Below are 14,920 nucleotides of genomic sequence, written 5' to 3' on the forward strand. Positions count from 1 at the left end.
CCCAATGAGCGTCTCGGAGAAAAGGATTTTACGGTGAGTACTCACAAAAATCCATGTTTTTGCTGCGATTCCGCTGCGGTTTTGGCAGCAGTTCTGCAGACAGTGTACAGTAGCATGTTATCCTATGGGATATACAATTTTCTGTGCACGTGCTGGGGATTTTTAAATGCGGAAAAGCTGCCGTTTTGAATCCGTAGAAAGAAATGACATGTCAATTCTTTTCTGCGGATTCTGCTGCTGTTTACCATCTACTCCATTGTAGAGGTGATAAACCGCAGGTCATTTTACCTGCGGTTTTACCTACGGTTCCGCAGATAAAAAATCTTCAGACCAATCCGCAGCATGTGCACATAGCCTTAATGCAGTTTTTGTGCAGATTTAGTGCAGTTTTTGTGCGTATTTCTCCTGCAGTTTTCACTTGCAGATTTCTATAATGGAGCAGATGAAAAACTGCTGCAGAACTGCAGACCGGATATAACTACAAGAGAAATGTGCTGTCTTCCAGGTGCAAAAATTAAAGATGTGTCTGACAGGATATCAGGACTCTTCAGACCTACAGATGACTACCCATTCCTGCTACTACATGTGGGGACAAATGACACCGCAAGAAACGACCTGGAAATCATCTGCAGAGACTTTGAAGACTTAGGCAAGAAAGTGAAAGAACTGGGAGCGCAGGTGGTCTTCTCTTCCATCCTCCCAGTGGATGGCCATGGAACAAGGAGGTGGAATAAGATTCTGCAGGTGAACAACTGGCTACGTCGATGGTGCCGTCAGCAACGATTTGGATTTCTGGATCACGGAGTGAACTACTTATACGATGGACTACTTGCTAGAGATGGGGTGCACCTTACGAAGACTGGAAAGCATGTATTTGGAAGTCGCCTTGCTACACTTGTAAGGAGAGCTTTAAACTAGAACAACATGGGAAGGGAAGCAAAAGACCAGAAAAAGCCATACACCTGACAAATGCTATTGAGAACTCTGCTATTAGAAGTGGAAAGGAAGAACAAAGACGAAAGAATCTAATTAATAAAAATATTGGAGAAAGAGAAACCAATCACAAACTAAAATGTTTCTATACTAATGCACAAAGCATGGGCAACAAACAAGGAGAATTGGAACTACTAACACAGGAACAGAAATATGATGTAATTGGAATCACTGAAACTTGGTGGGACAATACACATGATTGGAATACAAGACTAGAAGGATACAACTTATTTGCAAGAAACAGACTTGATAAACGAGGAGGGGGTGTCGCATTGTATGTTCGAAACGCGTATATCTGCACAGAGATTGAAGCTTCAGAGACTGGGAGTTCTGTGGAAACTGTTTGGGTAAGAATACAAGGACAGAACAATGGAAAGGACACCATTGTAGGCATTTACTACAGGCCACCTGTGCAAGCCGAAGATATAGATGAACTCTTTATGCATCAGATGGCCAAGTTCTCCAAAAAATATGACATAGTTGTCATGGGAGATTTCAACTATCCAGACATTTGTTGGGAATCTCTCTCAGGCAAAACTAACAGGTCAAGGAAATTCTTATCCTCTCTTGCTGACAACTTTATCTTCCAAAAGGTAAGCGAGAAAACAAGGGGAACTGCTACCTTGGATCTAATCCTTATAAACAGGGAGGAAATGGTTGAGGAGGTAAAAGTGGCTGGGACCCTAGGAGGTAGCGACCATGCTATTTTAGAATTTTGGATTACTAGAGGTGGAAGACCTGTGAAGACTCAGACGTCAAGGTTAGATTTCAGAAAGGCAAATTTTAAGGGATTCAGAAAGAGAATTGGAGGGATCCAATGGCTGGATATCCTTAAAGACAAAAATGTCCAGGAAGGATGGGAAATCTTGAAAAATGAAATTCTCAAAGCACAGTTGTTAACAATTCCGAAAAGAGGGAAGAATAGGAAGCATTTAAGGAAACCAGGATGGATGAACACAGAACTTAAGCACATGCTAAAAAGGAAGAAAAAAATGTTTATAAAATGGAAAGAGGGAGACATATCTAAAGAAGAATATAATGCTGTCTGCAGAACCTGCAGGGCACAAATCAGATTACTAAAGCTGAAAATGAACTGAGGCTTGCAAGAGATGTCAAAAGCAATAATAAAGGATTTTGGAGATATGTCAAAAGTAAAAGAAAAGTCAAAGATGCTATAGGATTTTTACAGGATGAAAATGATGAAATGGTAAGACAGGATGTTGAGAAGGCTGAACTTTTAAATTCCTATTTTGCATCTGTTTTCTCTCAGAAAGGAAATGCAACATCAACTGTTATTCACTGTCCTATTAAGGGAATAGAAGAATCCAGGATATCTATAAACAGAAAGATAGTGAGGAAACACTTAGCTAACCTAAATGAATTCAAGTCTCCAGGTCCAGATGAATTACACCCCAGAGTACTGAAGGAGATAGCAGAAGAAATTTTTGAACCCCTCTCCATAATCTTTGAAAATTCTTGGAGAACAGGAGAAGTGCCAGAAGACTGGAGAAGAGCAAATGTTGTTCCTATCTTCAAAAAGGGGAAGAAGGTGGACCCAGGCAACTATAGGCCGGTGAGTCTGACTTCTATACCAGGAAAGATCTTTGAACAAATTATTAAACAACATGTATGTCAATACCTGGATAAGAATGAAGTGATTAAACAGAGTCAGCATGGGTTTCTAACTAATAAGTCATGTCAGACTAACTTAATTTCCTTCTATGACGGTATCACTGATTGGGTGGATCAAGGAAATGCTGTAGATATAGTATATCTTGACTTCAGCAAAGCATTTGACAAAGTCTCTCATACAATCCTTATTGAAAAAATGACTAAGTATGGAATGGACAAGGCAACTGTTAGGTGGATTCATAACTGGCTTAGTGATCGGACCCAAAGAGTGGTCGTAAATGGCTGCACATCCAGTTGGAAGAATGTCTCAAGTGGGGTACCACAGGGCTCTGTCCTGGGCCCTGTATTGTTCAACATCTTTATCAACGATTTAGATGAAGGAATTGAGGGTAAACTGATTAAATTTGCTGATGACACAAAGCTAGGAGGGATAGCTAATACTAGAGAAGAGAGAGAGAGGATTCAAAAAGATTTAAATAAACTGGAGAAGTGGGCAGCAACTAACAGAATGGTTTTTAACAGGGAGAAATGCAAAGTACTACATCTGGGCAATAAAAATGAAAAAAGCATATAGAATGGGAGGAATAGGACTAAGTGACAGCACATGTGAAAAAGACTTGGGTATACTAATAGATCACAGACTGAATATGAGTCAACAGTGTGATGCAGCAGCAAAAAAGGCTAATGCAATTCTAGGATGTATTAACAGAAGCATACAGTCTAGATCACGTGAAGTCATTATTTCCCTCTACTCCTCTTTGGTCAGACCTCATCTGGAATATTGTGTCCAGTTTTGGGCACCACATTTTAAAAAAGACATCAACAAACTGGAGCAAGTTCAGAAAAGAGCGACCAGAATGGTGACCGGTCTGCAAACCCTGTCTTATGAGGAAAGGTTGCAGGATTTGGGAATGTTTAGTTTGCAAAAGAGAAGACTGAGAGGAGACTTAATAGCTGTCTACAAATATCTAAAGGGCTGTCACATTGTAGAAGGATCAACTTTATTCTCATTTGCACAAGGAAAGACTAGAAGCAATGGGATGAAACTGAATGGGAAGAGACACAGATTAGATATTAGAAAAAACTTTTTGACAGTTAGAGTGATCAATGAGTGGAACAGGCTGCCACGAGAAGTGGTGAGTTCTCCTTCAATGGAAGTCTTCAAACAGAGGCTGGACAGACATCTGACTGGGATGATTTAGCGAATCCTGCTTTGAGCAAGGGGTTGGACCAGATGGCCCAGGAGGTCCCTTCCAACTCTACGATTCTATGATTCTATGAAAAGAAGTGACATGCTGCAGTTTTAAATCTGCACCAAATCTGTGCGGAAAAATCTGCAGCATATGCACAGCGATTTTTGTTTTGCATAGCCTTAAATGGCACTGTACATCACTTGCAGTTCTGCTGCAGTTCTGCAGGGCCAAATCTGCTGCAGAAATGCACAGAATCTGCACCGTGTGCACATAGCCTCAAGTAAACTTCTTGAATGTGGTTTTGAGCACTTTGAGGGGTACAGTTTTTAGAATGGTTTCACTTTTGGGTATTTTATGTCATGTAAGCCCATTAAAGTCACTACAAATTTGATGTGGTCCCTAAAAAGAAAAGTGGTTTTGTAAATTTTATGGAAAAGTGAGAAATTGCTGATCAACTTTTAACCCTTATAACGTCATAACAAAAATTGTGTGTCAGGAACAACGCACTACACTTGCTCACTGAGCTAGTGCGCATGTCCTGAGTACAAAAAAACGTGCTCAAAGATACCTGTGGAGCAGGGCAGCAGCTGTGACAATGCGTGCTTCAAACTGTCAGGACCTGAAGCATGTGACTGCTGGGGGCGTGGCCTAAGCTCCACAGAGCTAGGAGCTGCAGGGAAACTCCTAGAAAGGTAACTACGGGACAAGTTACCAAGGGGCAGAGACAGGGGCGGAAACCAGATCAAGCCGGGGTCAATGAACGAGATAGCAGGACAGTACCAAAGGGTTAGACAGAGCGGATAGTCAGGACGTAGCAATAGATCAGAAAACCAGAACGGGCAATAGACGGTACAATAGGGGCAAACAGTCGCGGAGTAACAATATCCAAGCCAGGAGGTCTGAACCAGAGAAGACAATAGTACCTAAAACGTGAGACGCAGTTCAGAGTGAGGGGACAGGCCGGGTCATACACGGGAATCAAACAAGCAATGCAGTACACACACACCAGGGGGGGGTCGGTCAGACACACAGACAGAATAACAGTATAGCTGAAAGAGAGTGCTAGTCTGGAGTGAGTATAAATACCCCTCGCAGATCCAAAGAGAGGCCGGCAAAAGTTAACCCTGTGAGAACAGGACATTAACTATGTCCTAACCATGACATTGTGCTCATGTAAAGTAGACATGTGGGAAATAATATTTATTAACTATTTTGGGTGACACAATTCTCTGGTGTAAAGATTAAAAATTTGAAAATTGTGAAATTTTCAAAAGTTTCACCAAATTTCCAATATTTTCAGAAAAAAACGCAAGTCCTATTGAACAAATTTTACCACTTGAACAAATTTTACCACTATCAAGTACAATATGTCATGAAAAATTAGTCTCTGAATCACTGGAATACATTGAAACGTTGCAAAGTTATAACCTCATGAAGTGACAGTGGTCAAAATTGTAAAAATTGACAGTCACAAAAGCCAAAACAGCCTGTGTCGCAAAAGGCTTAATTATACCATAAAATGTATTGGAAGACGGGGAAAAAATTCTAAGTACGGTGAAATTGTGAGGGGGAAAATTGGCAATTCCGGCATTTATTTTTCTGTATTTTGCTTTACTGCATTCATCGTGCTGAAAATATCACCTGGTGGTGTGATTCTGCAGGTCAGTACAATTACAGCAATGTCAGACCAGACATTATTTAAGTGGTTAAAAAATAACAAAATTTGTAAAAGAAAAAAAAAAAAAATGTCCAAGACTTGTAACTTTTTTTTTTCATTTTTACATTGATAGACCTGTGTCAGGGTTTTTTGAAGTGTCAAGCTGATGATTTTATTGATACAATTTTGAGGTACCAGTAGATACAGTATGTTTTGGCTCCTTATTGCATTTTCTGGTGGTATTTCATCAGTCCAAAAACCCCACAATTCTGGTGTTTCGAATTATTTTTTTTCCCATATAAGTCATTTACCGAGAAGGCTAAACTACAGTAGGTTAATTTATTTTATAGTTTTAGTGAAAGGGTGAGGGTGATTCTTAATTGTTTTTTTTTTCTTTGTGGCGTGGGGAAGGGTTACGTGTTTTGGCCCTTTTCCATTGCAGAGAACCTGTCAGGTCATATAACACTATTAACCTGCAGATATGGTCTTCATCTTTCAGGTTAATAGTATTATGGAGGAGCCCAGTGGCATTACTGAAAGTTTGGCACCTGGTAGGCTTTAAGTCATGTAGAGGTGTCAAGAGCAACTTCAGTCACCGCTCACAGCATTGGGAGTGGTGTGACACTGACAGCCAGCTCCACTGTTACAATGCTGACATGGCTGTCAGTCAAAGTGACTGCATGTCTATAGTTGGAATTAGAGATGAGCGACTTTGCCTTTTTTAGGGTCGAGTCGGGTTTCATGAAACCCCACTTTCTCAAAAGTTGAGTCGAACGAAATCTGCCGACTATCGGGAAAAGTCGAAGGTCCGACTGAAACACGAAACCCAATGCAAGTCAATGGGGAAGCAAAGTCGGCAGGGAGTGGAGGACAGTAAACACACCTACATGCCGGACTGCTTTTTTAATGTGCGCAAAATCTCACTCTCTCTCCACGGATGCTGCACATGTCATCTCGTTGCCCACAGTGTACGTCCTTGCTCAGTGGCTGAAAAAAGTCACGTGCAAGCATTCTGGGAAATCCGACTTTGGCGCTCGTTTTGCCGACCGCATGGCCGACTTCACGCTGTGGTCGGGTTTCGGTCAGCGAAACCCGACTTTGCCATAAGTGGGCGACTTATGAATCTGGCCAATCTGTTTCGCTCAACTCTAGTTGGAATGTAGCCAGTAGACACCTATCACATACTTGCTGTCACATGACTGCCCGCTCTCGGTTCTGGCATCAGAGAATCCTGACCGTGTATGCTATGCACGATGTGAGCATTTACAAGTCTTAAATGTTTGGCCCTGCCATGATGCACCGACTGCCTGTACTTGATTGGAGCAGTCATTCTATGCTGATAGACTTCATTTAAACTTTAAAACAAGCAAACGGAGAAATAAGGAGTAATGGATTCAATAGTAATTATAAAAATACAAAATTTATTAGTTTACACATGCACAGTAAAGTAATAAGTCATACTCAGATTTACATAAAATCGGAGGCAAACAGGGCAGACCTAAACAGGGAAAGCAGAAATGACAACCCGTGCTAACAACATATCACCACAAGGCTTTAGTACTACATGCAGGATTCACCAAGGCCATAAGGAAGTCTTGCCATAGCCAAAAAGAAGGGCAGGGTACCTGCATAGATAACCTAAGGTACTGAGTGGTAGTGAGGATAAGCAAAAACCCACCAAAGTAACCCCAAAACTCTTTAGTAATCTGTATATAGTAGGGGCAGGTTGCTTACCAAGATGCACGGGTAACCAGGTCCAGGACGGCGACCCCCGACGCGCGTTTCGCGCCTACTACGGGCGCTTTCTCAAGGGGATAGAGGCTACATGTGGACCGGACCCCTTTATACCATAGTAACACAATCCTATACGTGGTCACGTGATGTGAGTGGACGCATAGGGCCGCGTCAGTGGCGCATGCGCCATGTAATACCCTCATTCACTCACCAGGAAGTGACCACACGTGTGGTCACATGATGTGAGGGAGCAAGTCAAAGCCGCGATAGCGGCGCATGCGCTGTGTAACACCCCGTTCCTCTAGCAATGAGAGGCGTCATGCATCAGAGCGCACGCGCCGGGGAAGCGAGCCTCCCCGGGGGAACACAGGTCATGCGCACCGTGGCAGAATGTAATGTCACCAACATGGAAAGTTATATTAAATATCCATGAGCATAATGGTGGAATCGATATAAAATAACATGAAGCACATTGTGCCGGTATGCGGTCTATCTATACGCATATATGACAATCATATCAAGAGTACTGAATATAATAATATATAAGTACAAAAAGTGCAATGCTTATATATTAAAAAAAAAAAAAATATATATATATATATACAACCAATATATGTGAATCAGATCGATACAATATGCAAAATCGATATGGGCCAATACATACTAGGAGTAGCATGCCAGAACTATAAGGTCTTTTAAAATGCACTATAACAAAGGACACATGTTAAGACAAAAATTGTCCATAATAGAAGATCCAAAAACATATATATAGATGACGAGGGTCTTCACACCATGGTCATGGATAATAGGTGATATCAGGTCCTCATTCCCTCATCCCAGGGATAATAACGACATCAAGACGTCTCAGGTCCAAGGAAGGGTACCATAATGTCCACAGATAGCCAACAATGAATAAGTTGAAAAAGTGAACTAAAATAAAAGGAACAAACAAATAAGTTAAAAAAACCATAAAAAATGCCAACAGGAACTGGAATTTAAGCAATGGTAAATGCAGCGGAGACAGCATAAACTATAAGAATGAAGCGAAGCTAAGAGACTCGTTGAGACCCTTCGGGGTCATTGTGTCAAAGGCAACAATCCACTTGGCCTCTCTTTGGGCCAGTATCTTTTTATAGTTGCCAGCCCGAATACCCAGGTGGATACAATCAATGCCCCTCACCATAAACGTTTTTGGGTCACAATTGTGGAAGGCCCTAAAGTGGCGGGGAATGGTCTTAAGAGTGGAAGGGTTGACCACTGTCTTGGCCGCCCGAATGTCCCTTGCATGCTCACGCACCCTCACGCGTTATTCTCTATATGTCAGACCAACATATATCATGGGGCACCCACATGTCGCGTAGTAAATAACATTGGTGCTACCACATGATATTTGCTGTTTGATCTGAAAACTTTTAGATCCGTTGGAGGACTGAAACGTAGAGCTGCGTAGGACATTTGGGCAGGCAACACAGCGGCCGCATGGAAAAGATCCCTGAACTGGACCTCTGGATCCAAAAGGATTGGCAACCACCGGGGCATAGTGGCTCTTTACCAGGAGATCACTAAGATTCTTAGATCTCCTTGAAGTCATCATAGGATAATCACCGATAACCAGGCTCAAAGAGGGTTCAGAGTTCAAAACAGCCCAGTGTTTAGAAAGTATTCTCCTCATATGATCCCACTTGTGATTGAAAGTCGAGATAAAACGGATGGGATCAGACCCACCCATCCCTCCACCTCTGCCGGCAGTACCAAATCTTGGGTACAACAGGCCCTTACGGGCAGTAGCCCTTGCCCTGTCGTAGCCTCTCCCTATACACCTGTTACTGTACCCTCGGTCGCGGAAACGAGTCCGCAGATCTCCAGCACGTCTTTCAAATCTATCCTCGGTGGAGAAAATTCGCCTCATCCTGAGAAATTGGCCGACAGGAACGGCCCGGATGGTAGAAACATTGTGTGAGGACTCGGCGTGGAGTAAAGAATTCACAGATGTAGGCTTCCTATAGACGTCAGTTTGGATCTGACTTGAGTCGTCTATCTCCAACGTGACGTCCAGGAAGTCAATAGTTCTGCGATCGTACTTAAAAGTAAGTCTGATATTATAGGTGTTACTATTGAGCCACGCCATAAAATCCCCGAGCTGCTGCACTGTCCCATCGCAAAAAAACAAGATATCATCAATGTAGCGGTGCCAGCATAGCACATGGGTAGCGGCCGGCGCGCCCCCGTCGCCAAAAATGAATCCCAGGTCTCCAGAAAGAGATTAGCGTACGAGGGCGCCCAGGCCGCGCCCATGGCCGTGCCGCACCTCTGGAGGTAAAACTGGTCCTTAAAGACAAAAAAATTATGGGTAAGGACAAATTGCAGCAGCTCGAAGATCAGGTCACACAAAGGGCCGCTCAAGTCTGACATATATCCAGGAAGAGGCGGACCGCATCCAAACCGAGAGTATGGTCAATACAGGTGTACAGTGATTCAACGTCTGCAGTCACCAAGATGGTATGAGTATCCACAAAGACGCCGTCGACCCGTGTGAGGATGTCCGTCGTTTCTTTAATATACGATGGTAACAGCTCAACCAGTGGTTTGAGGTAGAAGTCCAGAAATTTGCACACTGGATCACATAGTCCTTCAATGCCAGACACGATCGGACGACCAGGGGGCTTGGCGGCATCCTTGTGGATTTTTGGCAAGAGGTAGAGGGTAGGTGTTTTTGGTGTCTTGACCATCAACCCCTCAAAAACCGCCTTGGTAATAATACTCTCATCCAATGCATGTGCAAGAATACGCTAGAGTGAGAAGGAGGCAGTCGGGTTGAAGGATAATTTCTCGTATGCATCACGATTTTTTTAATTGTCTATATGCCTCACGTTCATACATGTCTGTGGGCCAGACCCCTTGTCTGCCGGCTTGAAAAATCACTCTTGGGATGGATTGCAATTCCGAAATCGCTTGCCGCTGTTTATGGGTCAGATTATCAAATCTTTACCGGGAAGATAGTTTTTTTTAAAATCCTCTGTGACAAGTGTAGTAAAAATGTCAATGGCAGGACTTAACAACAAGGGGGGGAATCTTGTGGATTTTAAAACCATGGTTTCTCTCATGGACTCTTAACATCACCACTGACCGCACCGCTGCTATTCAGATGACGGGACGACTGACTGGTTCCCCCAATCACTATCATATAGGATGACGTATTCAGCTTCTGTAGCCCAGCAAGCAGGATGCATTTGGCATCATTGTGTATTCACTATTAACCCCTTTCTTGTGGCATTCAGCCGTTTGGCTTTTGGTAATAATCAGGGTTTAACTTTTGCACTGCATGCTCCATATATGGGAGCTACACTGGTTTATAATCTATGATTGTTGGTTATATGCTAGCAGCATTTATTCAGAGTTATTTTTCTCTGTGTACTTTCAGCATTTGCGGTCTATTGATATATTAAAATCTATTATGTTATATTCTGTCATCTTTTGGAGAGTCCATTTATGATCTTTTGGATTTTTAAATGTTTTTAAATGTGTGCGGTTTTGGCTTGTCATTAATAAAATTTGCTCATAGTTAGTACCTATTGATACTGTGTGGTGATCCTATTTTTTTGCATGATTCTTTTTCTCTTTTTTTTTTTTTTGAGGCTCGCTTCCCCGGCGCGTGCGCTCTGATGCATGATGCCTCTCTCATTGCTAGAGGAATGGGGTGTTACACAGCGCATGCGCAGCTATCGCGGCTTTGACTTGCTCCCTCACATCATGTGACCACACGTGTGGTCACTTCCTGGTGAGTGAATGTGGGTATTACATGGTGCATGCGCCAGTGACGCCGCCCTATGCGTCCACCCACATCACGTGACCACGTACAGTCATATGTTAAAGTTTGGGCACCCCTATTAATGTTAACCTTTTTTCTTTATAACAATTTTGGTTTTTGCAACAGCTATTTCAGCTTCATATATCTAATAACTGATTGACTCAGTTATATTTCTGGATTCAAATGAGGTTTATTGTACAAACAGAAAATGTGCAATCTGCATTTAAACAAAATTTGACCGGTGCAAAAGTATGGGCACCCTTATCATTTTCTTGATTTGAACACTCCTAACTACTTTTTACTGACTTCCTGAAGCACTAAATTGGTTTTGTAACCTCATTGAGCTTTGAACTTCATAGCCAGGTGTATCAAATCATGAGAAAAGGTAATTAAGGTGGCCACTTGCAAGTAGTTCTCCTATTTGATTCTCCTATGAAGAGTGGCATCATGGGCTCCTCAAAACAACTCTCAAATGATCTGAAAACAAAGATTATTCAACTTAGCTTTTCAGGGGAAGGATACAAAAAGTTGTCTCAGAGATTTAACCTGTCAGTTTCCACTGTGAGGAACATAGTAAGGAAATGGAAGAACACAGGTACAGTTCTTGTTAAGCCCAGAAGTGGCAGGCCAAGAAAAATATCAGAAAGGCAGAGAAGAAGAATGGTGAGAACAGTCAAGGACAATCCACAGACCACCTCCAAAGACCTGCAGCATCATCTTGCTGCATATGGTGTCACTGTGCATCGGTCAACAATACAGCGCACTTTGCACAAGGAGAAGCTGTATGGGAGAGTGATGCGAAAGAAGCCGTTTCTGCAAGCACGCCACAAACAGAGTCGCCTGAGGTATGCAAAAGCACATTGGGACAAGCCAGTTACATTTTGGAAGAATGTCCTGTGGACTGATGAAACAAAGATTGAGTTGTTTGGTCATACAAAAAGGCGTTATGCATGGAGGCTAAAAAACACAGCATTCCAAGAAAAACACTTGCTACCCACAGTAAAATTTGGTGGAGGTTCCATCATGCTTTGGGGCTGTGTGGCCAATGCCGGCACCGGGAATGTTGTTAAAGTTGAGGGTCGCATGGATTCAACTCAGTATCAGCAGATTCTTGACAATAATGTGCAAGAATCAGTGACGAAGTTGAAGTTACGTAGGGGATGGATATTTCAGCAAGACAATGATCCAAAACACTGCTCCAAATCTACTCAGGCATTCATGCAGAGGAACAATTACAATGTTCTGGAATGGCCATCCCAGTCCCCAGACCTGAATATCATTGAACAGCTGTGGGATGATTTGAAGCGGGCTGTCCATGCTCGGCGACCATCAAACTTAACTGAACTGGAATTGTTTTGTAAACAGGAATGGTCACAAATACCTTCATCCAGGATCTCATTAATAGCTACAGGAAGCGACTAGAGGCTGTTATTTTTGCAAAAGGAGGATCTACGAAATATTAATGTCACTTTTATGTTGAGGTGCCCATACTTTTGCACCGGTCAAATTTTGTTTAAATGCAGATTGCACATTTTCTGTTAGTACAATAAACCTCATTTGAATCCAGAAATATAACTGAGTCCAACAGTTATTAGATATATGAAACTGAAATAGCTGTCGCAAAAAACAAAATTGTTATAAAGAAAAAAGGTTAACATTAATAGGGGTGCCCAAACTTTAACATATGACTGTATATGATTGTGTTACTATAGTATAAAGGGTCCGGTCCACAAGTAGCCTCTATCCCCTTGAGAAAGTGCCCTTAGTAGGCGCGAAACGCGCGTCGGGGGTCGCCATCCTGGACCTTGTTACCCGTGCATCTTGGTAAGCAACCTGCCCCTACTATATACAGATTACTAAAGAGTTTTGGGGTTACTTTGGTGGGTTTTTGCTTATCCTCACTACCACTCAGTACCTTAGGTTATCTATGCAGGTACCCTGCCCTTCTATTTGGCTATGGCAATACTTACTTATGGCCTTGGTGAATCCTGCATGTAGTACTAAAGCCTTGTGGTGATATGTTAGCACGGGTTGTCGTTTCTGCTTTCCCTGTTTAGGTCTGCCCTGTTTGCGTCCGATTTTATGTAAATCTGAGTAAGACTTATTACTTTACTGTGCATGTGTAAACTAATGTATTTCTATAATTACTATTGAATCCATTACTCCTTATTTCTCCTTTTGCTTGTATTATCTATGGAGTGGAATTTTTACATATAATGGCGGTTTATTCATTATGGTTACCGCATATATCTATTCATAGAGTATTGGGCGTTTCTTTATGTATCATTCATTTAAACTTTGCTTCTTTGAGCTCACAGCTTGGTTTTATCTACTTCAGGTCACCACCTTGCAGAAATTCGAGAAAGAGCACTGAAAAACCTACTTTGTAAACTGGATCACAACCTTCTTACTCCTGTGGATCTGATACAAGAAAAGTCCTTGTTTGTTTGTCTTCTTGAATGGTTCAACTTCCCTGAAGTTCCAATGAAAGAGGAAGTACTGCAGCTCCTGAATAAGTTGGTGAAGGTGCGTGTTCAGTAACACTTATTTGTCAGCACGTTATTTTGTCTAATATTTTAGGTCTTAAAATTACAATCACGATCCAGACGTGCAGGTAGCCAAAGTAGCGTAAAAAAAATCACAAAGCTAAAAGTCCACGGTAATAACTTTTTTTTTTCTTTATGTCCTCACTGCCTTTAAAGAGGATCTGTTAAAAGTGGTACATTTTTTGCTCCTATTTTATTCTTCCTGCTCCCCTGGTATATAGTTTTTCTTTTGAAAATCCATTCTACTGTTCTAGAGTTATGTGCATTTCTGTTTTCATGCTAATTTTTCTTGTGTATTCCACGGGGGCGTGTCTGTAGGCTCCTCGGCATTGTTACCCTGTGAGCCACACCTCCTTGTCAAGACCAGAAAAACTAGTGCTAAACAAAAAGGCCCAAATCTCTGGAACCCTATGGCAGATTTTAGAAAAGAAAAACATATGCAGAGTAACAATGGGAATAAATTAAAAGCAAACTCTGGCCACCTCTGAACTTTTGACAGGTCATCTTTAAATGACCAAAAAAAAAAAAAAAAAAAAATATATATATATATATATATGCTCTCTGTGTATATGTGGGTATGTATGTGTGCATATGTGTATATATATATACATACACAGAGTGCATATATATATATATACACTGTGTGTGTGATAGATATATATATATATATATATATATATATATATATATATATATATATATATATATTTATTTTTTTTTAGGTCATTTAAAGATGACCTGTCAAAAGTTATATATTTTGCCCCAGCCTTCTGACTGAAAGTGCCCATACACCTAAGCTGTGACCAAATGCTTGTCATAAACACGCACTAGAGTTGCCGCTATCAGCCCTTGGCAGATGCTTTTCTATTGGAATATCAAATGTTAGAATTCAACATGATTGGTCTTTTTCTCCCACATATCATCTGTCGGTGATAATTTTTTGTTGTGCACCGAGCCCTGGGAACTTTCTAATGTAATTTTATTTAGTAATTTTCTGAAAGTAGTGAACACCTTCAGTGTAAATGTACTATGAGAAATCTGGACCTATTGTGCCAAGCAACAGAAGCTCTTCTAATATACAGTATATATGTAAATCATAATCATCAACACTAATAGAAATAAACAGCTGAAATAGATCACTCTGTTTGTAATGACTCTCTATATAATGACTTTCACGTTTTGTATTGAAGAACTGAAATTTAACTTTTTGATATTCTAATTTAGTGACGTGTACACACACACACACTTTATTTCAGTTCTTCAATACAAAAAGTGAAACTCGTATTGTATAGAAGCAGAGGTAGGAATATAGAGATGCTTGTCTTAGCACAGATAAACCACAATGGTATAAAAACTT

At 41.4% G+C, this 14,920-nt stretch overlaps 1 protein-coding gene across 3 annotated transcripts in view; it reads left to right on the forward strand.

Annotated features, from left to right (window-relative positions):
- Positions 1 to 14,920, forward strand: part of RTTN (rotatin) — a 328,322-nt gene that overhangs the window by 20,583 nt on the left and 292,819 nt on the right. For all 3 annotated transcript variants that reach the window (XR_012234901.1, XM_073590015.1, XM_073590014.1), the window contains exon 3: positions 13,356 to 13,543. Coding sequence is in view for 2 of the 3 variants with exons in the window: in XM_073590015.1 (XP_073446116.1) it covers positions 13,356 to 13,543 (188 nt within the window). In the remaining variant the exon portion in view is untranslated. The remainder of the gene's footprint in view (positions 1 to 13,355; positions 13,544 to 14,920) is intronic.

Source organism: Dendrobates tinctorius, unplaced genomic scaffold (assembly GCF_039654945.1).
Source record: "Dendrobates tinctorius isolate UK_male_01 unplaced genomic scaffold, ASM3965494v1 ptg000115l, whole genome shotgun sequence".
In the NCBI taxonomy this organism is placed as follows: Eukaryota; Metazoa; Chordata; class Amphibia; order Anura; family Dendrobatidae; genus Dendrobates; species Dendrobates tinctorius.